The 23,005-nt window shown below is 60.9% G+C and overlaps 1 protein-coding gene across 3 annotated transcripts in view; it reads right to left on the bottom strand.

Annotated features, from left to right (window-relative positions):
• Window positions 1–236: 236 nt before the first annotated feature.
• The window catches only part of PPP2R3B (protein phosphatase 2 regulatory subunit B''beta), a 42,813-nt gene continuing 20,044 nt past the window's right edge, over window positions 237–23,005 (bottom strand). For all 3 annotated transcript variants that reach the window (XM_033114912.1, XM_033114928.1, XM_033114921.1), the window contains exons 2-13: window positions 21,478–21,663; window positions 10,168–10,271; window positions 9,844–9,946; window positions 8,929–9,003; window positions 7,693–7,779; window positions 7,069–7,225; window positions 5,162–5,210; window positions 4,604–4,693; window positions 4,179–4,354; window positions 3,206–3,324; window positions 3,019–3,125; window positions 237–1,003 (exon numbers count right to left, since the gene is read on the bottom strand). In XM_033114912.1, coding sequence (XP_032970803.1) covers window positions 853–1,003; window positions 3,019–3,125; window positions 3,206–3,324; window positions 4,179–4,354; window positions 4,604–4,693; window positions 5,162–5,210; window positions 7,069–7,225; window positions 7,693–7,779; window positions 8,929–9,003; window positions 9,844–9,946; window positions 10,168–10,271; window positions 21,478–21,663 — 1,404 coding nt within the window. In that variant the 3' untranslated portion in view covers window positions 237–852. The remainder of the gene's footprint in view (window positions 1,004–3,018; window positions 3,126–3,205; window positions 3,325–4,178; window positions 4,355–4,603; window positions 4,694–5,161; window positions 5,211–7,068; window positions 7,226–7,692; window positions 7,780–8,928; window positions 9,004–9,843; window positions 9,947–10,167; window positions 10,272–21,477; window positions 21,664–23,005) is intronic.

The raw sequence follows: 23,005 nt of genomic DNA, 5'->3' as shown, positions 1-23,005 counted from the left end.
TGGGAAGAATTTTCTGGGGCGGGGGCGTCAGGACCACTGGCTGCAGTGCCAGCTGCACCCCGGTGAGGGTCCCACTGCTGGGAACTCTTGGGCCTCAGGGCCCATGACCTGCACCCAGTGGGCTCCCTGCCCCACCCCAGTGACACTGCCATCTGGTGCCAGCGTCCCCTCTGTGAACTGGGTCACGTCTGTGTCACAGGCTGTGGGGTGCTGGCTGAGTGACCAGAGTCTGCGGCTGAAAATCCTTAAATTATTTATTTGAAAATACAAACGTGATCTCGTAAAACATTTTAAAACTGCCCTACACAGCACATAAAAGCTAACTTTACATACTTTGTACATCCAGGTGGAGACGCTCGGTAGTTGGGGTCGCGCCGTCCCCCCGCGTGGGGCTGTGGCAGCAGCAGGCCTGGGCCCGGGACGTGTGCAGGTGGACACGCCGGCTCCGGAAGCTTCTGACTCGCGGCCGGACAAGAACACAGCCGCCGACGCCCCGAAGGCCGTGCAGGTCCCTCACCTGAGGCGGATCCTCTCGGAGCAGAAACCAGTTCCCCTCCGATGTGGACGGCGCCCAAGACGCGGAACGTCTCCAAACGCCTCGGCTGGACGGCCGGACAGCAGGGCCGCAGGTGCCCTTGCCCGCCTGGCCCAGCTTCCAGGCTCTGCAGGACGGGTGGGGACATGCGCCCTCGACCATCTCTGACCAGCTTCCGTGCTGAATAAATACAGGGTATCATTCCAGACAAACGCACTTCATTTTCCGTAAAAGAGCTCAACCATCACACAGTTGCTTGTTTTTTAGAAGCCGCTGCACCCAGCTGGCTGCCACAGACAGTCCCTGGAGGTCGCGGGTCACGAAGGATGCAGGTCGTCACCCCCACTGTCATACTCGTACAGGTCCACGGGGCCCAGCGCGGATGGCGCCTCGAAAAAGGGCCTCTGGGCCAGTGGGGACCGCAGCGCGTTCAGCTTCTGGTCCACGGGGCTCAGCTCGGCCTCGTACCTGCAGGGAGGGGGCGGTGGGGACACAGGAGGGAATGTAGGGAGGACACACTGGTGGCCCGGGGGGGACACACGTCGGGGGCCTGCAGGGGACCCTGAGGGGTCGGGACACAGCAGCCCAGAGCAGGGGACCCCTCCGGCAGCCAGACCAGCAGATGACGTTTCCCCTGTGACCTGACAGCTGTGCCTAGAGTGGCCGTCAACTCTGCGCCCATCAGTGGTAAGCCCCACCATGGGGGGACGCCTGCGTCCTCCACACAGAACGGGGGGAGGGGGACACTCCCGGCATGCCAGGAGGCCGGCGTCCCAACCCCCAGCCACACTGTCACAAGGTAAAGGGCACCGTCTGCAAATGGAAGGTGTGAGTGGGAGACACACGTGTGCTGTAAGAAAGACACGGCACGGCCAAGTGGGGGTGTCTGGGGAGCGCGAGGTGGGCAGCCATCAAACGCCACTAAGTCACCGCACCGACAGCCGCAAAGAGAAACCGTTTGGCCCAAAGCGCCTGCAAACTTTCCCAAGTCTCCGCAAGCTGGGGGAGCAGGTTCCTGAAGCTGATAAAGACGTTCTCAGAAATCTCCGCGCCTGCCACGCGTCACGGTGGGTGGTGCGTCCGGCGCCTGGGACGGCAGCAGGCAGGGTCCCTGCCCCTGGGCACGGCACCCACCGTGTGCTGGCGCTCCACGCGCAACAGCAGGAAGGACTGAGCATGTGCAGAGTGCTAGGACGCGGCCACGCTGCCCCAGCCACAGACAGCTGAGTGCAAGGACAGAACCCAGAGGCCCCGGGACACAGCGAGCGGGACCGACAGGTGCGGCCCAGGGAGGCCACTGGCAGGCCAATGACTGTGTTTGCACCTCCCAGCGACGACACCGGGACACACGGAAACACAAAGGGCCCACGTTCTGAACTCCACATCCCACAAGGGCACCCGGAAGGGCCACGTCCTGGCGGGAGAATCGGGGACCGAGTGCAGGCAACCGTGGGGACCAGGAAAGCCAGCACGCCAGGGCGCCACGTGTCCCCACACTGACCATCGTTGCCAGTGTGTCACCCCACGGTCAGCAGCGTGTCCTGCAGAAACAGCGTGTTCTCAGGAATGAGAACAGGACACGTGCAGCGGCTCTCACCGCGGGACGGCCGGGTCACCACATGGCTCCAGGGAGAAGACAGTGCTCAGTGCAGGGACAGTGACAGGCGCTGGGACAGACCGTCCCCAAATCGGCCCCCACTGATGAGCAGCGTGGGCATGGAGTCCCGTGTCTCCAGGCAAAGACTGCACAGCCCGACAGACGTACCCACGGGACGTTTCCCGGCCACGGCGGACCCACCGGCCGCTCACGGACAGGCAGGCGGCAGGAGACAGGCGTGGCCTGGCCGGGCCCACCGGGCGCCCCACGGGAAGCCCCGCGGCCAGCTGAGCGGCCCTGGAAGCCCCCGCGCTCTGCTCCGGCCAGGCGTTCTGACAGGACAGCAGCTCGGCCAGGAAAGTCAGCGGCCTGAGCAGTAGCGCTTCATTCACACGGAGACACGGCATGGTAGGAGAGTGACACACAGGCTACCACGTCATGCATCTGACAAAGGACTGTGCCCAGAGGACGTGGGCCCCTTAGGATTCACTATCGGGAAACGGCCCAAAATGGAGAGAGAGGACCGGGTGGCACTTCACCCAGACACGTGGGGGGCCGACAAGGTGCCTTCACAGGACAGCGACCCCAAACGCCAGCAGGGCTGGACAGGGCGCGGAGAAAGGGACCGTCACCCGGGTGCTGGGGACGCAGCGTGGGCAACACCGTGTGGCCCAGGTGTCCCCTACGTGTGGGGCCCACACATGTGCGGACGTCCTCACGGAAAGCAGCGTGCACGTGGCCTTACTCTGGGAAACGTGCCCCAAACCGGCAGCCAAGCCGCCCACGCACTAGCCTGGTGTGTAAGGCACGTGCCCCCAGCAGGGGACGCTGCTCAGCAGGGAACTGGAAGGAGCGCCTGCGTCCCCGTCCCCGGTGCCCCACTCACCCGTCCTCCCAGGGCTCGCCCGCAGCCTCCTCGGCCACCAGGATGTCGTACTCCTCCGCGGCGTATTTCTCCCAGTCCGACAGCTCGGGCCCCTCACTCTCAGTCTCCTACGGCACACGCGTGTCACAGGGCACTGCCCACGCTCCCCGGCCCCTCCCCGCATCCCCCAGGCCCCACCCCCCCTCACCCGCAGCAGCGACGCCTGCTCCTTCTGCTCGTGCTCCAAGTACTTCTCGATGTTGAAGAAGGTGTCGTAGAAGACGTCGGCCAGCTTGCACCTCTTGAGGTCGTGCAGCGTGATCTTCCCTGAGGAGCGGGGGCGGTGCACACGTGACCCCTGGGCACGCCCACCACTGGGCGGGCCTTGCGCTAGTGGGAAACGCACACGGGGCTTCCGGCGGGGGGGCACCTGGGACAGTGGGGACGGCAGCGGAGCAGGGTCCTGCGGTCACGGTGCCCGCGAGGGACACAGAGCCCAGGGAGGGTCCGGCTTGGGCCGCAGGGGCTGCCCCCCCCAACACGGGGACACGGAGGAGGGGACCCTTGGGAGGGACAGTGGGCCCCGGGCCCAGACCAAAGCTCCAAGCTCACAAACGCTACTGACGGAGGCTCCCAGCTCAGAGACCGTGTCCCTCTGTGTCCGACCTCTGGGTCCCCGGGTCCCTCTGTGGGCCACTGTCGCCCCCTGGAGGGAGCCTTGTCAGGTGAGGGCCTTGAGGACACCCCCGGCTGGCCCGGGGTCCCGGCCCTGGGAGGGGCGCCGCACAGGGCTGGGACGCAAGCCAGCTGGGGACCACGGGACAGCCCAGTGGCACATGACACAGCACCACTCATGCCAGGGGTCCTGGGCCACGTGTCCTGAGATGGGGAATCGAGGAGCAGAGGCAGATGGGCGTAGACGTGGGTGGGGGACGCCCACCTTCCTGACCCTGGGGACGTATGTGTGCTCACCGTGCAGTACGGGACCCCGTCATAGGAGGGCTGAGGGGGCCGGGAAGGACCAGGACACCCCCCCCCCCCCCGGGGCTGTGTAACAACTGAGTGGCTGCCCCCCCAAGAGTGGCTGATGTCCCAGGGGCCAGGCTGTGCACTTGCTGTGCCCCTCCCCCCACCCCCACCGAGCAGGCGCCCCACCTCACGGGGGCCCCTCATGGCCGTACCCTCATTCTGGGGCTTCACCAGGTCCAGCATCTGGCACAGGCAGTCCTCGAAGGGCAGCGCCTCGATGGCCATGCTGTCCAGCCGGCGGCACTGCTCCTCGTAGAAATACTCCAGCTCGAACATGGACAGCGCGCCGTCCCCGTCCAGGTCCATGCAGCGGAACCAGTACTCGATGCTGTGCGCGCAGGATGGGGGCCGGTCAGCACGCAGGCCAGACGGCACGCAGGTCCCACGCAGGCCAGGGCACACCCCACCACCCGCCTGCCACGACCAAAACCACCCATCAAGGGACCCGCCTGGGAAGGACCCTGCCTGGGACAGACGTCCCCAGGATGGACTCTAGGGACCCTTGCCGGGTGACAGTGAGCGGGTGGCTTCCCGCTGCCCCTCCAGGCGCAGCCCAGCTCAGCTGCCACACAGCTACCTGGTCGGGGTTTTCTTGTCTTCCTCGGAGATGAGGAACCAGACGAAGTCGGCGTAGCTGATCTTTCCCTCCTTCTGGACTTTCCTGCCTCTGGACCCAGGGCCGGAAGCGAGGGAGAGACCGTCAGGGACGCAGTGTGAGGCCCGAGGCCCTGCTGGCCCCCTGCATCTGGCCCAGGGCCACACTCGGTCCCTGCCGGGGACGCCCCCAGAGCCTGCCGGTGACTGTGGAGGTGGCTCTGGGACCAGGTGAGGCAAACGTGGTGGCTGTGGCTGCCGTGTGCTCGGTCACAGTTGCCTGTGGCCCTCAGCGCCCCAAGCCCAGGGATCACTCGGATGCCCAGGGCCTGTGTCCCCCTCATGAGTGACCTCATGTGACAGAAGTGTGTCCCCTTATTTATGACATCGCGTGAGAACAGCATGTGTGCGCCCCTCACTGTGACCTCACATGGCGACGACACACTCTCAGAACACGCCAAGGTGTGAATGACACGGAACTAGACTCACGCACAGCACACCCACCACAGTCACCAGGAGACCGAAGCCCGAGGACACGTACCGCGTCACGGCTCCTGAGAAGATCCTGTCGATCATCTTGGTGGAGATGGCTGTGACACAACAACAGGCCGTGAGCCACCGGGGCCACCGCCCTAGTGGCGCCCTCAGAGAGCCGGCGGGCCGTGTCTGAGCGCTGAGCCCCAGGCCTGGTGGGGCGCAAGCCCGGGGCCCCCGATCTCCCGCACATGCCCTCCCCTGGGCACTGAGCCCAAATCGGAGCCCCCGGACTGGGCAGCTGAGCCAGGGGCCCCGAGACAGCGGCCGAGAGCGCGCGCATGGTCCCCCTCCGAGGGCCCCCTTCCAACACCCCCTCTCGGGGGGGACGGGTGTGCAAGTACATCAACTACAGCCTGACTGTAAGGGTGAAAGTGAAAAGCACTGTGTCACTTTGCTGGGGCCACCATGACCAAGGACCCCAGCCTGGGCCTGTCCTTAAACACGTTTCTCTCTCCTGGTTCTGGGGATGGAGGCTGAGATCCAGGTGTCTCAGGGCTGGTTCCCCGAGGCCTCTCTCCTGGGTGTGTGGACGGCCGTCTGCTCCCCATGTCCTCACCTGGCCGTCCCTCTGTGTGTGTCTGTGTGTCCTCATCTCCTCTCCTTATAAGGACACAGTCCTATTGGATCAGGGCCCGCCCTAGTGACCTCATTTTTCCTAAACCTGTAGAGACCGTTTCCAAATCCAGTCACATTCTGAGGTCCTGGGTGTTAGGATGTAGACATGAATTTTGAGGGACACAGTTCAGTCCGCAGCAAGTGCCGTGCCCACAGGACAGGGCGGCTCTGACCCCCCCATCCACCTGGTCCCTTCCAGGATACGAGGACGGTCACTGCTCCTGCTCATTCAGGGACCCATCAGGCCTGGGAAGTGGCACACAGGGAAAGGCTCATCGTGGCCCCAGCGCCCTGACCGGTTAGGGCTCCTGTACAGACAGACCTGGTGTGACTGCGGTGGGCAGGGCGGTCCCCAACACCAGGGACAAACCAGGAGCACCCCAAACCAGTGTGAGAGGTGCACAGGTGAGGGCAGACATGGCCATTGGGCAGCGGTGACAACGGGCGGCACACCTGCTTAGCCAGGACCTCCCGCTACCAGACATGTGTGACCACGTGTCCTGTGTCCCCATGTGTCCTGCTGCAGGGACCTGTGCCCCATGTCCCATCTCCTGCGTGTCCCACAAGCACAGGCCACTCCTGGAAGCCGCAGTGCAGGACTCATGGAGGAGGGTGACGCGTCAGGCCTTAGGGTGATGAGAGACGGTAACATCTGCCCTCGCCTGTGTCCCCAGCACCCAGGATGCATCCTCACGGTGTCCCCAGGGCCCAGGGCCTGTCCTCATGGTGTCCCCAGGTCCCAGGGCCTGTCCTCACTGTGTCCCCAGCACCTAGGGCCTGTCCTGTGTCCCCAGCGCCCAGGGCCTGTCCTCATGGTGTCCGCAGCACCCAGGGCCCGTCCTCACGGTGTCCCCAGCACCCAGGGCCTGTCCTCACGGTGTCCCCAGCGCCCAGGGCCCGTCCTCACGGTGTCCCCAGGGCCCAGGGCCTGTCCTCACTGTGTCCCCGTCCTCACTATGTCCCCAGGGCCCAGGGCCCGTCCTCACGGTGTCCCCAGCGCCCAGGGCCTGTCCTCACTGTGTCCCCAGCGCCCAGGGCCCGTCCTCACGGTGTCCCCAGGGCCCAGGGCCTGTCCTCACGGTGTCCCCAGGGCCCAGGGCCTGTCCTCACTGTGTCCCCAGCACCCAGGGCCTGTCCTCACGGTGTCCCCAGCACCCAGGGCCTGTCCTCACGGTGTCCCCAGCGCCCAGGGCCCATCCTCATGGTGTCCCCAGGGCCCAGGGCCTGTCCTCACTGTGTCCCCAGCGCCCAGGGCCTGTCCTCACGGTGTCCCCAGAGCCCAGGGCCCATCCTCACCATGGTCGTTGTGCCGGGCCAGGTCCTGCGGGTCAATGAGGAGGTCGTGGTCCGTGTCCAGCTCCCAGAACTTGCAGTAGATGACGTAGAAGTGCTCGTAGGAGAAGAACTCCGTCAGCTGATTGATGTCGGCCTCCTCCTCCAGCAGCGCCACGTTCTGACACACAAACGCGAGAGAGCTGCTGCCGTTACGGGGGACACGGGCTTCCTGGGGAACCCCGGGGGTCCCACACATGAGGGCGGAAGGCACCGAGCTGGGAGCACGACCCCGGGTCATGGCCACTCGCGATGACGGGGACAGCACGTCCGGCGTGGTCACTCACAGCAGAGGCAGCTCGGCTTCCCATGCCCATGACACCCTTACTGCACAGCTCAGTGTGGGAGGCCCCGCTGCCCAGCTCTCCTCCGCCATGCCTCCCGGATGGTGGGAGGGTGGGCGGACACAGACAGATGGGAGGATGGATGGCGTGGACAGAAGGGTGGACAGACAAAAGGACAGATGGACGGGTGGGTGGACACAGACGGGTGGAAGGATGGATGGTGGGTGGGTGGATGGAAGCACGGACAGACGCATGGATGGGTGCACGGATGCCAGGGTCCTTGCGCCCTCTGCCGGCCGCCCACCTGCAGGAAGGTGCTCCTGCGGAGCTCGGCACAGGTGATCCTCCCAGACCAGGACCGGTTCACCGTGTAGAATATCCTCTGGATGACCTGCAGGAGAGAGGGCTGTCAGCCAGGCGCGGGACACGGGGGTGGCAGAACCCCCACGTCGCCAGCAGAGGGCGCCCGCCCCACACGTGGGAGACAGCTGGGCCAGGGCTGAGGTCCCGCCTCGGAGCAGCTGCCGGGTGGACTCAGGAAGCAGGAGCGGCTGCAGGTCAGCTGCTCTGGGGCCTGAGCATGACAGGGACACACCTGAGCAGGTCTGGGGCCGTGGGCAGCAGGCCTGAGGCCTGGAGTCCCCCTCACAGTGGGATGGGTTAAAACACACAAACACTAACACTTAAGTCACCACTGGATGAAAAGCATGAATTTCAGGGTACAGTGAGACCTCCCCATTACACATACTCCGTGCACACGGGGGTTCAGCACTGGTCTCAGACGGGGTCCCCTCACCTCTCCTCACCCACGACGTCCCCTCACCTGTCCTCACCCGGGACGTCCCCTCAGCTGTCCTCAGCCAGGACGTCCCCTCACCTGTCCTCACCCGGGACGTCCCCTCACCTGTCCCTGTGCAGGGACGACCCAATGTGCCTATGGAGCACCCACATGTTGATAGAAAGGCTTGGTTAGGCTCTGCCCTGGATATTCTCGTAGTGACGGTTTCAGTGGCGCACGCCCAGTCTGTGGATGCACGGCACATAGGGCCACTCATGCCCAGTGCAGGGCTGGGGTGGACATGACACCCACTGGAGAGGACAGACTTGTATCCCCAGGCTTTGCTCGGGCTGGTGCAGGGTCCCAGGGGGCAGGGCTAGGCTGTTCGTGGTGTCCCTGGGGCAGGCCAGCACCCGGCACACGGCGCTCCAAGGAGCAGGTGAGCGCTCCCTGAGGCCAAGGAGTCCCTCCGGCCAAGGAGCCCAGGCTGACCTTTCCTGCCAGGGAGGGACAATGGGGCAGCCCCACGTCCACCTGACTGCTCCTCTGACTGCTGCACACGCGGCCAGGAGCGCTGGGCTCTGGAGAGCTCCTGCCCATGTCTGAGACGGCCGCCCCTCGTTTACCCCTCACACGAGCCCCACAGAGCAGGAAACACCGACATCTTATTCCCGGGCAAGGAAACGGGGTTCACATTTAGTCAGTACGGGATTGGTCCCAAGGCGCCTAGGAAGCCTCGCGGGCAGTGGCCGCCGTACTCACCGTGGTGATGTAGCGGGAATGGAACTCAGATGCCTCCTTCAGGAAAGCCAGGCCGGGGTGGGTGTTCACCACGTCCTGCACACGGGGACAAGACACATGTGTGGGCGGCCCCGGCATCCGCGCTCACGCCTCGGATCCACGCAGCTTCTGCACTGACACGTGTGGCACACAGCTGCTCCGTGAAACCACACCGGACATGTGATTGCGTGAAAGCAGCTCGTGCGTGAGCTAGGACAGCGCACAACAGTTTACGTGGCGCTGTCACCCTCACCTCTTAGCAAATTCCCACCGACACACGTGAACACACAAGGACGGCTGTACACGTGTAATTTTGAAACACCCTCATTTGACAAAGAAGCACAATCCCAGCAGCCCTTCGTCCCTTCTCCTCGAACTGCTTGGGAAGTTTCAGTTACTCATGATAGTTAAGTGAACAGCCAATAACGCTCAACAGGGACCGTCTGTAATGATCTCCACCCATGTGTAAAATAACGCACTGAACTGCTTCCAAAGGAATCAGCCCGGCCTGGATAGGACCAGCTCCATGACCTGTTTCAGGGACAAGGATGCACCCTGTGGTGCTTTGCCCTCCCTGCATCTCAGGGACTCCACTTCCTACAGGTTCAAAGAACAGGAAACATCTGTGCTGTCTTGCCAGTAGGACCTGAACAGCAAGGAGGCAGTACCCGAGGGAGGGAGCCAGACTGCCAGCCCGCATGTGGTGTAAGTGCTGCAAAGGGGTGCAGTGTGTGCAATGCAGACCAGGGCCTGCCTGCAGGATGGGGGAGGTGTGTGCAGTGTAGACGTGGAGTGAGCTGCGTGGGTGGTAGATGAGGGGAGTTCAGTGTGTACAGTATAAATGAAGATGAACCTACAGGAAGGGGTGAGGTACGTGCAGTATAGAACAGGGCTTACCTGCAGGAAGGGGATGAAGTCCTCCTGTACCAGGTAGTTGCAGCCGGGGTTCATGAGTAGATGGACGAACCTGGCTGCATCGTCGTGACAGTTCTGAAGGACCCTGGAGAAGAGGGGGTGTCGAGTGTCTGCACACACGTGTCCACACCGCCCGCCGCAGCCCAGGACGGGGCGTGAGCAAGAGCAGGCCCCAGAAGGTACAGCATGGTGTGCCCCAGTCCTGGAGGTCACTTTCCTTCTCTTGCTGCCCTAGATGGACCAGCCGTGATGGAGGGCGGGGGCCGTGCCCTGTCCCCTCCCCTGACCCCCTGGCCCAGAACTCACTTTCTCCACATGGCCACGAACTTGTGCACCGACACCGAGCCCGTGCGCTCTCCCCCAGCCCCGCAGAACAGAGGTGCCTTCCAGTACAGCGGGCAGCCGCAGGCCTACAGGGGAAAAGACAGTGAGCAAGACCCCGCCCACTGCGCGCTCCCCCATGACGACGCGGCCCCGCCCACCGCACGCTACCCCAAGATGTGACCCCGCCCACCAAGCTCTTTCCCAGGAGGACGTGGCCCCACCCACCACGAGCTTCCCCGAGATGTGGTCCCGCCAACTGCGCGCTCCCACACGAGGATGCGGCCCCGCCCACCGCGTGCTTCCCCAAGGTGTGGCCCCGCCCACCATGCGCTCCCCCACGAGGACGCAGCCCCGCCCACCGCGCGCTCCCGCAGGGACCACGAGGCCGGAGGCCCCAGACCCCTGCTGCGAAAAAAGCAAAGAGCACGGACCCTCACCACCAGCAGAGGTGAGGTGAGCACCCGTGTTCATTCCTGCGTACTGGGGACAATGACACGGGCGGGGGCTGCAAACAGGGCTCACCGCTGCTGGGACAGACCAGCTCCCTAAGCAGGGCACACAGCCGGCAACAAGCAGGGCCCAGCTGTGGAAATGAAGCAGCTTCTGACGACCCACGTGTGGGTGGATGACCGTGTAAACCGGGGGTGGGGGTGGGGAGGTGGGTACCGTGAATATGACCAAAGTGACATCACATGCAGCCTTGACCAGGGCGTACGGTGAAGGCCGAAGCCTCTATCTCAAAAAAGCAACAGAAGATGGAAAACGTAAAAAGCAGACATGAAAGAAAAAGAGAGTAAATATTAAACAGAAAATCAACAAAAACAAAAATCAATTATTTGAAAAGGCTCTAAACAGTGTGTGAGCCCTTACGTAGCAAACCTTCAAGAACAGAAAGGAAACATAGGTCCCCAGCGTCCCCGGTGACCAGAGGCCCCAGGGCGCATCGCAGACAGGACGCGGGGACTGGGTGTCACTTTGTGCCCATGAATGTGCGACAGGAGTGAAAGGGACAGCCTGCTTGGGTTCACGCGTCTAACCTTCTTCAGGTAATTGAATCTGTAATTTTAAACTTTCCCACAAGGACAATTTCAGCCCAGGGGCTTCACCAGCAAAATCTTCCCAGTACTTAGGGGGCAGCCAGTGGACCGCAAAGAGTCCCCTGAGAACCAGCACGAGGGACGCCGCCGGGTCCTGTTTATTAACTCAGTCATTCATGTATGTGTACATGTATGTACGAGTATGTATGTTTCTTTGCCCGGGTCATGTTTTGAGGCTGCACGTCCTAGACTCTGACACGGGTCAAGGACACAAGGAAAATTACGGCTACTCATCACTCATGAACACGGACACAAAAATCTACCCAAAATCCGCGTCAGCAAACTGAATTCAGTAAGAAAAAAGAAATCACAATGAAAACAAGAGACCAGGAGACTAAGGCGAGTAGAAGGGACACAGGTGTGCACAGAAGACGGAGGCTCACGTCACACAACGCGGAGCTGTGAGCCGTCCCCCCGCCCCCACTGAAGCTGCCACAGGAAAGGCCAGCGGGGAATCCCAGGCCGGGAGCCGAGGGACACACGCACGGGTCCCAGAGCGAGAGGCAAAGGTCTCGCGTTAAAATGCACCACGCGGTGGCGCGCGCCAGTCCCAGAGGTACAAGGTGTGGAGTCAGCCATCATCTCAGCCTAGGATGGTCCACAGGACGCACTTACGTGTCCGCACGCTGGCAACCAACCACTAGAAAGGGACATTGCTAACAGCGCCACCTGTGAGACGCATAAAGAAAATCAGCTACAGATAAATCTCACCCTCAACGCCTGAGATATCTCTGCGTTGGGAGCAAACCGCCCAGCGTCAGAAGGTGAAGACCCCACAGGGAGGGCCTTCCCGGGCTCCTGGGCGGGGACTCAGCGCTGCGGAAGTGTCAATCACTCCCCAAACGACCGCCCCGACATTCCGCGGAGCCAATCGGCAAGCAGCAATGGGTTTTCTTTGTAGAAATGGACAAGCTCCCTGCAAAACTGCTATGGATACGCAGAGGGCGTTCAGGACCTGCTGCAGTGAGGTCGGTGAGGGCTGTGTCGGGCCAGGAGGGACCAGCAGGTGGGAGGGAGCCGCGGTCAGGAACAGACCTCACAGGGCCAGCAGATGGACGAGGCCTGCCCTCCATCACTGGGTGCGAAACAACGGTCCCTGCAATGACAGATCCTGCCCAGCACACCCAGCACAGGGCTTGGCGCCTGACGGGTCAGCGCCCAGACGTCAGCCTCTGGGAGGAAACCTAAGGGGAGGCCGACCCTGCAGGCTGTGGAGCAGCAAAGCTTCCTCACACAGGACACAAAGCACTGTCCGCCCGAGGCAGAGATGGGGGAATGACGTCACTCGGACACCGTCATCGGAAGTCGTCCTAAAGAGAATGAAAACACACCAGGCAGACTTCGAAAAACAGTTTCAGGGCCAGCCCAGTGGCTCAGGTGGTTGGAGCGCGGTGCTCCTAACACTAAGGTCGCTCGTTGGATTCCCACATGGGCCAGTGAGCTGCGCCCTCTACAGCTAAGATTGTGAACAACAGCTCTCCCTGGGGCTGGGATGCTGCTCTGGAGGTCCCCGTGAGCTGTGTGCTGCCAGGAGCGGCCAGTGGCCAGAGTGAGTGGCCAGCAGCCGGCGAGAGCTGCTGTGAGCGGCCGACCGATGACTGGCGACCGACTGTCTTAGCCGGGGGGAGCGCAAGGCTCGTAATACCTGCATGGGCGTCAGGGAGCTGTGTCCTACACAACTAGACTGAGAAACAACGGCTTGAACTGGAGTGGGGGGCGGGCGGAAGAAGGGGGAGAAAAAAGAAAAACAGCTGCAAAGCCGTTTCTGACAAAGGACTCTGGGGCAGTTTTTAAAATCTGCAAATTGACAGAAAAAGGCAGACAGCAGAGAGCAGCCGTTGAGCACAGGCCCCCACACGTGCCCCCGGGCTGTGAAACGGGCTCCACATCAGCACTGTTAGGGGCCAGTGAAGCGGATGGATCAGGAGACGGCCACAGACACGCCCACGGGGCTCACGCTCAGAGGACACGCAGGCGCCGGCAAGGGAACACGGGGGTGGGGGGAGTGTCGGCGCTGGGGGGGGGAGTGTCGGCGCTGCGGGGGGCAGGGGAGCATATCCCGGGGGATGGGCTGGGAGGGGACACACCATGGGGGACGGGGGTGGGGCACGGTGGGGGAGGGGCAGCCGCCGCCCGGGACGCGGTCCTGGCAGCATGTGTGTACTGACTGCCCACGCACAGACCCCACAGCCACAAGCTGTCCTCTGAGGCATAAGCCCACACAGCTGGGGCTCACACCCCCACAGGGCCCAGGACGGTCCGGGGGCTTCCTGTGTCAGCCCCATGGGACGTCCCATGGCTACAGCGGTGAACAGGGGAACATTCACGCAGTTCGGGGTGTCACCTCGTGCGTGAAGGTGGCACGAGGGAGAATTGGGGTCAGAGCTCTAGCCAGGGGCATAGCAGGACCGGTGCTCAGGACAGCTGTCCCCCCACAGCAGGCGTGCGTGGCTGTCACAGGTGACAGTGAGAGGGGAAGGGATGTTTGTGCTGCTTCCGTGGGAGGGGATCATCCGTGAGGCCAGCAGACGCTGCTGGCACCTGGAGGGGAGGAGCGGGCAGCGTGCACAGGGGGGCGAGCAGGGGTTGAGCAGCACAGCCGGCGTGTCACACGGCTGGTGGTCCCATAGCTGAGTGGGGACCTGCTGGACTAAGGACAGGGTTGACGGCACTGGCATCTTGTAGCTCTGTGCACTTCCCCGCAGGGTGACAGCTGCAGTCACCAGGCCCCACAAGGACCGGGGACCTGGCGCCCCAAACCTATGCAGGCCCACAGGCCAGCAGGAAGGGTCCCTGCAGACCTACCTTGCAAGAATCTGCAACAATGTTCCCAACTGAGTGGGAGAAACATTACCTCAAAGATGCAAAGGGTACACAGAAACACTACAACATTATGAAACTGTCACCCCACAGGAAAAAAGTGACAAGACTGTCCTCTATAAACGGCACCGACGACTCCCTCTGCAGGCCACCTACCGATGTCCACCCCCCCCATCAGGACACGCAGTGCTGCCCTCACCAGCCCCTCCCAGCCTGACAGCCACCCGCCCAGGCCCACACCCATGGCTCTCTTCCCAGTCCCTGCGGCGTGGCCTGTCCCAGCACGTCACGTCCACGGGCTGACTCGTGCCACCTGCGGCCTCCAGGTCTGGCTCCTCTCAGCACCATACACCTGAGAGCCGGGTACGCGTCCTGTGTGTGGCACAATGACGCCTGTGCACCTACTCTCTACCTGTGTCCTGATACGGGCCTCCTGAAGCCTGTGCAGTCCCCAGACTCAGGGTTGCTAGGGGCACCTCTTGTCCCAGCTGCTGGTCTCTGACCCGGCTCCTGACACGGGGCTCCTCAGGTCCCTGGACTTTCCTGGGCGACAGGAGAGTCTGTGGTCCCTCTGTGTGGGGCGGTCCCCAGGAGCCAAGGGCTGTGGGCTAAGCTGATGGCTGTCGTGCCCTCGTGCTGAAGCCGCCAGCAACACCCCTGAGGTGACAGGTTCAGAGCTGCTGGGTTTGCACACGCCCTCGGCCACGAGGGTGACACACCCAGCCTCCCGGGGACAGAGCTCCTGCACTGGGACCCTGCCACCTTGCCCTGTGTCGCCTCCTCACCGGACTGTCCCTCTGTCCTTTGTGTGTCCCTCAGGAAATCCCATCTGTCCTTTGCATGTGCCATAGGAAATTGGTAAGTGTAGGTGCTTCTGTGAGTTCTGTGAACTGTCCTAGCCAATTAGGGACCCTGGCGGGGGTCGTGGGAACCCCCTGAACTTATAGCTGGTGGGTCAGCAGCACAAGTGACAACCTGGGGTCTCAGACCGGCACCTGAAATGGGGCACCTTCGTGGGGCTGAGCCTTTAATGTGGGGGATCTGACGCACTCTGCAGGTAGAAGGTTCGAGAACTGAGCGGTGGTGCAGGACCCAGCTGGTGTCTGGCAACCCGTCTGCTCACAGGAGGATCCACTGTGCAGACAAAGGAAACAGTTTTCCTTCTGCCCATCAACACTGTTTCTTTTCACCGCCCACCTGTGGGCCTCAGACAGACAGCTTTGCAGCAAGTGGCCTCTGGCAGAGGTAGGGAGGCCCTGACGGACACTTCAGCACAGACCCTGAAGCGTGGAATCCGACAAACATTACGCCAGTGAATCCCCAGCTTAGAAGAACCGGGCAGACCCTCTGAGAGACGCAACGTGTCACAGTCAGTCAGCAGCGTGGAAACAGCGTGTCTGTTAGAAGACACTGAAACTGCACTTAAGAACCTTCCCGGAGAGAAAACTTCCAGCTTGATGGCTGACTGGTGAGTTCCAAACATTTCGGTAAAACGACACGGATTCTACACGAATGTGCAGGAAAGAATAAGGAACATCTCCCCTCGACTGTGTGGGGCCAGGTGACCGTGATACCAAACCACCACCAAAGAAACGACAGCCACACTACATCATGTCTCGTGGACCTGAACCCCTGACAAGATATGAGCGCGAGTCTGAAGGCAGACACAGGAGGAAGCGGGACTCCTGCAGAACCCACGTGATCACACAGCAAACGAGACAACCGCACGGCCATCTCCGTTCCTGCACACAACCCGGGACGATTTGTCACACACAGGTGGGATTTTCAAAGTAAGAGAGCACTTGGCAAACCCGAAATAGAAGGGCTCTTACAAGGGCATCTACGCAAACCCCACGGCTGCCATGCGATGTGGCCTGGCGCCCCCGAGACGGGGAGGGGGTGGGGCTGAGGGCGTGCGAGCTGTGCCACCCCGGGCACCGCAGCAGCCAGTGCAGAGAGGCGGGCACGAGGCGGCCAGCGGAGCGGTTCCGCGGTCTGCACCAAAGACAGTGGGGCGCCTACCAGACTCCATCCTCTGCAGAAAGGGAGCGGACAGCCAGTCGGTGAGGTCACAAGCCACACGGCCAACGTGAAAACTCAACGGTCAGAAACTGAAGTGAAAGCGCTACTTACAACGTCAGCAAAAACACGCAACAGTTGGTTACGTCCCAGGACTCGTACGTGAGCAGATGAAGATGCTGTTTCCTTAGAAAACGGCCCATTCAAACAGCAATGAGGAACCGCGCCACACTCGTGGAATTCGGGTGTTGGCTCCCCATATTCTCATGTGGAAGCCTAACCCCCACGAGATGCTGTCAGAACGTGGACCTTTGGGAGCCAAGCAGGTTGGGAGGGTGGAGCCCCCACGACGGGATGACTGTCCTTGGAGCAGCCGCACAGAGCCCGTCCCCAGGCCTCCTGCCACGTGAGGCCACAGTGAGAAGGCGCCGTCTGCCGGCAGGGGGAGGCCCTCCCCGACTGCAGCCCCTGATCTATGTGCAGCCTCCAGGCTGTGAGCATCAGGAGTCTGGGGTCCACAGGCCCCATGTGTGCAGCGTTGTGACAGCCTGGAGCTCAGACACACGGCAGAAGGTGAGGAGTGAGCAGAGCAGGGTGCCGAGGGCGTGGGGCAGCTGGACCCCGCGGGGGGACGCAGGGCTGCAGTGCGTGAGCTCAGCTGGCGGCTCCTCACCCCCTCCAACTGCCGTCAGCACGCGACCCGGCGGTTACACGCACACAGCCTGACACACACCCTCACACTCACAGACACAGACACTCTCACTCTCACATTCACACACTGATACACACACTCTCATTCACACACACAGACACACTCACACTGTCACACACTGACACACACACGGAAAAGACCTGAGAAGGGGCTCACACAAACCCTTGTACTCAAGTGTTCACGGCAGCACTAGTCACAGCTGCCAAAAGGCGGGAACAGCCCCAACATCCGTCTACGGACGAGCAGAAAAGCAGAGCGGGGTCCGTCTGTCCACTCAGGGGAACATGACACAGCCAGGAAAAGGAGGGAGGCGCTGACACTCGCCACCACGTGCAGGGACCCTGAGGACACTGCTCAGGGAGTGACAGACACCAAGGCCACCCAGCGTGTGAATCCATTTATGTGAAACGTGCAGAACAGGCTCCTCCACAGACAGGAAGTGGGTTAGGGGGAGCACATGGGGGTGGGGGAGTGACTGCTCATGGGGACGGGTCTCCTTGGGGGTGATGGAATGTTCTGGAAGTAGTGTAATGTTTGTGTAACACTGTATAAGTAATACATGCTTCTAAATTGTACATTTTTAAATGGTTAACATGCTGATGGAATTTTATGTGAATTTTACCACAATAAAAAAGAGGACCTACTGTGTGGCTGTTCATGTGAAATTCTACAATGGTCCTACTAAGCCACAGTGACAGAAAGCCGAGCAGGCAGCTTGGGGGTGGGGGTGGGGGTGTGAGGGCTTGGAAAGGAGCGCTGTTCAGGGAACGCTGGAAATGCTGGTCCCCCCCCAGTGTGTCGGTGGTTTCATGGGGTCCATGTGTGTCAGAGCTCAGTAAACTGCACACATTAAACACGTGCTGTTTATCGCACATCCATCAACCCTCAAAGAAGAGACCAGGAAGGGAGAAAGGACACCGATGAGAAATGAACATGTGGGCTGGTGTTCACACACTGTCCGGGACGTGGACAACAAAGCCACCACCAGTCCCCATGCCCACAGGGCTGAGGTAAAGGGCCGACATGGTCTGGCTCACGGTTCCACACTACGCAGCAACGTGAGGACCCGCTGCTGACATGCAGTGATCTCCAAGACACCACGTGTAGTGGAAACACAAGTTTGTGTGTACACACACACATACTCACGTGTATGCACCCACATTAAAAAATGAAACAACAACAAAACCAAACCTATGAAAACAACCACTGAAAGGGGAGGAAGAGAACAGAGTTGAACAGACAGGGAAAGAATCTGGACTTATCTGAATATATCTGGTTTTTCAGTTTTGACCTTGGAACCAGGTATGTTTTTACAAACTGCAAAACAAACATGTAAAATTCCTTAAAAAGGCCATCCCTAATAGAAGGAACACTTCCCACCCCAAACTCGAAGAGCAGTACTGTATCACCTAACACCAAAACCAGACGGAGTCACAAGGAAAGTACAAGCCAGCCTCCCTCAGGAATGTGGATGCAAACATCCTCCACAAAATACCAGCTAACAGAATGCAGCAACACATGAAAAGGATGACACGCCCTGACCAAGGGTGATTCATTCCAGGAATGCAAGGTTGGTTTAACACTGGAAAATCAATGTATGACATCACAACATATCAACAAAGTAACACACCAAAACCACACGAGATCGTTTCAATAGATGCAGAAAAAGCATCTGACAAATACAATTTTCTTTCTTGACAAAAACACTCAATAAAGTAGGACTAGAAAGGAACGTACTAAAGCCGAAAAGGGGCATCTCTGAAAACCCTGCAGGGGACCTCACGCTCGGTGCTGACTGACTGGATCCCTGCCCCATGAGACCGGGAACAAAACAAGACTGCCCACGCCTGCCCTCTGCCCACCACTGGACTGGGGGTTCCCAGGGAGCCGTGACGCAAGACACAGACACACACACAGGCACCCGCTCTGGGGAGGAGGCAGCAAAACGACTGCTGCTCACACACGACGTGTCACGGACAGACGGAATGCGGACGGACACACTACAAAGTAACGGAACTAATAAACGAGTGCAGAAGGGCGGCAGGATGCCAGACCAACACACGGAAAACAACTGTAGTTGTAAACACCTGTGGCGAACAACCTGAAAATAAAATTCAGAAAACAATTCCACTTATAACAGCATTGGAAGAAAAATACTTTGCAACAAATTTAACAAAAGATGTGCAAAACTCCTATGTGACAAGTACAAAACCTTTTTTGAAAGCAGCTAAAGATATAAACGAGTGGGAAGGTATCCAGGTCTGTGTCCCAGCGGACGAAGGACGGGAGGGTGGCAACACCCCCAAGTGATGTTGGGAGTGAATGCAGTCCCCCCTCAGAATTCCGGCCGCCATCTCTGTAGAAAGTGACAAGCGGATCCTAAAACCCCACAGAACTGCAGGGACCCCAATGGCCCAAACAACTGGCAGAACACGGTCGGGGCACTGGCCCTTCCCGATTTCAGAAGACAGCCTGGAGCAGCAGTGATGGAGCCAGGTGCTGCAGGAGGGACACAGAAACACGGCCTGGATCAGAGCCCTGTGACAAGCCGCCCTGCAGGGGCATCCAATGTTCAACAAGGGACAAGACACTCCCTGGGGAATGGGCAGTGTCTTCCACAAATGGTGCCGGGAGGGTGGGATTTCCATGTGCAAAGAGTGACGCTGGACCCCTAGGTATAAAAATGGCCTCAACGTGGATCAAAGACCGAGACACAGGAGCTAAGCCTGTAACTCAGAAAAAACCAAAGTGTTCATGACCTGGGATATGGCAATGATTCGTGGGCTACGATCCCAAAAGCACTGGCAACAGATAAAAAAATGATATAAAGTGAAGTTCACCAAGTTAAAAACTTTTTTGCATTAAACAACACTGTCAAAAAAGTGAAAAACCATAGAGAATAGGAAGAAATAGCTGTACACCACATATACGATAAAGGGCTTACATCTGGAATTCAACAACATTGGGGACAAATGACCCCCCCTTAACATGGGCTACATATCTACACGGACGTGTCCCAGAGAAGACGCACGAATGGCCAATCAGACGTGAAAAGATGGCCCAGTCGCTAGTCCTTACAGAGATGCCAATGAAAGCGCAGTGACACGCCACCTGACACTAGGATGGGACGTCTGCAACGGGAAAGACGGCGTGGGCAGGGAGTGCGTGCAGGACGGTCCCGCCAGGCCCTGCTGGCGGGGCTGCCCGGCGGTGCACGGCGGTGCAGAGCAGCCGGGGGCCTCGGTAGGCTCGGCAGTGTGACACTGGGCCCAGCAACTGCACTGCTGGGTGTACATGGCCCCCAGAAACGCAAACGTGTCCACGACACCTCACATGGGTGTTCACGGCAGCCCAAGGGTGAAACAAGCAAACACCCTTCAGTGGATGAGACACAGAAAGAACAGTGAGAGCAGTGAGGTCCTGACCCTCTGAGTGGGACCACGAGACACAAACAGCACTTAGCGTGAGACCCCACGTGTGTGAGATGTCCACAGACGGCAGGGCTAGCAGTTTCCTGAGAGGGATACGAGCATCGTCGGGTGACAGCCACAGGGTGCAGGGCTGCTTCTCCAGGTGACCACATGGGCTGCAGTGATGGCTGCACAACTCCTCCGAAAACACTAAGGCCACTGAGCTGTGCCCTTTAAAGGGGAGAGCTGTGCGGCTGGGCATTTTGTCCCAATAAAGCTGATACAGAAAGAAAAAGGGCTACCCCTAAACATAGAAAGCAGGAGGACGCACGTGCGGTTAGTTAGCACACACGGCAGGAGAGCCTTCTCAGGATGGACATGGGGTCAGCATCAGACCAGAGAGAAGGTGCACAGGACGCGGGGAGGACGGGGGGGAAGGGAAAAGGGGAGGGGAGGGGGAAAGGAAGGGGCTGGGGAGGGGAGGGAGGGGGAAGGGAGAAAGGTAGGGAGGAGAGGGAAGGGGAGGAGAGAGACAGGGCAGAGCAAGCCCAGTGGCACTGCAGGCAAAGGGCAGGCAGAAGCAATCCACGCAGGAAGCCCGAAAGGCAAACTCAGAATCGCTTTCTGAAGCAGGTCGCCCACAGGCAGGGTGGGCAGAGCGGGGGGTGGGACGTGCCCAGCAAACAGCCAGGAGGGGCCCGGGCACTGGAGGGGAGGTGGGCAGGACCCCTCACGTGCTGCTGTGGGCTCTTCCTAGCAAATCCAACTGTTCCAGGCCAGGTTACAACGGCCTGGGCCCCAGGGCTGCACCTCTAGGGTGACCGTAGACAAAGGCAGGGGACACAGGTCCCTGGCGGCACAAACAGCACGGGGACGTGGTGTGTTCCGCCCGGACAGAGCAGACGGCGCTGCGTCCGCACACACCACCAACGTGGGTTATCAGGAAACGCTGTCGGGAGCAGAAGCCACACTGCCTGACGACGTGCGCGGTGTGGCAGTATTTCGGGGCAGCTTAGTCACAGGGGGCGCTGAGGGGCCAAGCGCGAACGCCCAGAACGCCAGGCCTGGCCAGCGAGGCACGGTGCGCTGACGTCACACTCCCAGCCCCTGGGCTTCCACAGGCGGCTGCGACCCCTAACACTGAGGTGAAAGCACACCAGGTCCTGTCTGTGGAGAACAGGAGCCAGGCTGCCGGCCGGGAGCACGCCGGCTCGCTCAGGGGACACGCACGCACCTTGGCCACGCGGCCCATGTCCTCCATGGTGGCCCTCTCGTGCGGGAACTGGGCGAAGGTCCCCTCGATCCTGGCGATGACGGCGTCTGTGCTCACAGCGCCCTGCGGCCGGCCTCGGGGGAAGTAGAACGCCGGGATGCTGTGGCTGGCGGCAGGCGGCAGCGGCTCCTCCTTCTTCGTCCCAACCTGAGAAGGAAGGCAGGGGACAGCTCCGTGAGCTCTCGGGGGGTGCTGGGGACGGCCTCTGCACTCGTGCGGGATGAGGGTCCTGCACCCATCTAGCGGGAACGCACCTAGCCCGCCCGACCTGAACCTGGACGTGGAACTCTGGACCGTCCCTGTAGGCTGACGTGTCACGAGCCACCCACACCCGGGGTCCCACACCATGGTGTGCCATGCCTCTGGCGACTGCTGGCACGCACTGCCAGGCCCCCTGCCCGGGCGGGACCCCAGCACAGCTGTCGGGGGGCAGGGTCCCCTCGGGCCTGGCAGAGTCAGCACAGGGGCGGGGACGGGCAGGTGCTCGTGGCTGGATGGGGATCCTCTCGTGGAGCTCACACCTGTACCTGCAGGTTCCCACCCCCGCATGTCTGACGCCTGCACACGTGCCCACCCACCCCATCCTGCGCACGGCCCTCCCAGAAAGGGTCTGGGCCTGCGTCTCACTCTCACCAGCGCGTGGCACATCCTGTGCAATGAACGGAGAGGGACAGGGCATGGTGTGGCCAGAGCCACCGAGACCCAGAGCAGACCCCGTTCCAGGGTCTAACTCCGAGCTGGGAGACCTGCCGCACCTCAGAGACAAGTGGAGTCAGGAGGCCCGCCCGGTGCAGTGACGCCTGCGCTGACTTACAGGTCAGAGGGTACTTTGTAGACAAAACAGGGTTGCGCTTTAAAACTGCAGAGTAGAAGTACCGTTACGCAACACCTGCTGAAAGCTCGCCACCAGCGGGGCACCAGCGGGTCTGGGGGCACCGATAGGGGTGGGCGGTGGAGGGGGACGCACCAAGGCTCCTTTGTGGCCACGCTCAATGAGCCGCTGTCCCAGCACTGTGGGCCCTGGCTCCCAGGGGACACAAGTGTCTCTGTACTGACCCAGCAGGCCTCTGGGTGCCAGAAACAGCTGCCCTGAGCCGCGGCTCACAGATGGCCACCAAGAACCGTGCATCCAGTCGTTCCCCGACTGGCAGTGACGGGGAAGCACCACCCAGCCTGTGGACACAACTGAGTCCACACCCTGCATTCTGTACACTTGGGGACACGAAGGCATGACCTGACGCAGCATACACAGCCCAGGGTCCTCGCAGTAACAGCTGGAGGAAGGGGTGAAAAAGGATGCCGGAGGCCAGGGAGGACCAACGGGGGCTGGAGGGTCAACAGACGATCAGAGGATGTGGCCTGAGAGGGACACGGCCCCCCACAAGGTCTGGGTACCTCGGTGCACAGGGCCCGACAGGCCCATGGGGAACCAGCAGACCGATGGGTGTGCAGGGGACACACCCTGGACACACAGGCGTTCACAGGCCTG

This window comes from Rhinolophus ferrumequinum, chromosome X (assembly GCF_004115265.2).
Source record: "Rhinolophus ferrumequinum isolate MPI-CBG mRhiFer1 chromosome X, mRhiFer1_v1.p, whole genome shotgun sequence".
Lineage (NCBI taxonomy): Eukaryota > Metazoa > Chordata > Mammalia > Chiroptera > Rhinolophidae > Rhinolophus > Rhinolophus ferrumequinum.
The sequence above is the reverse complement of the archived record's forward strand: the minus strand, read 5'-3'. Positions and strand labels throughout refer to the sequence as shown.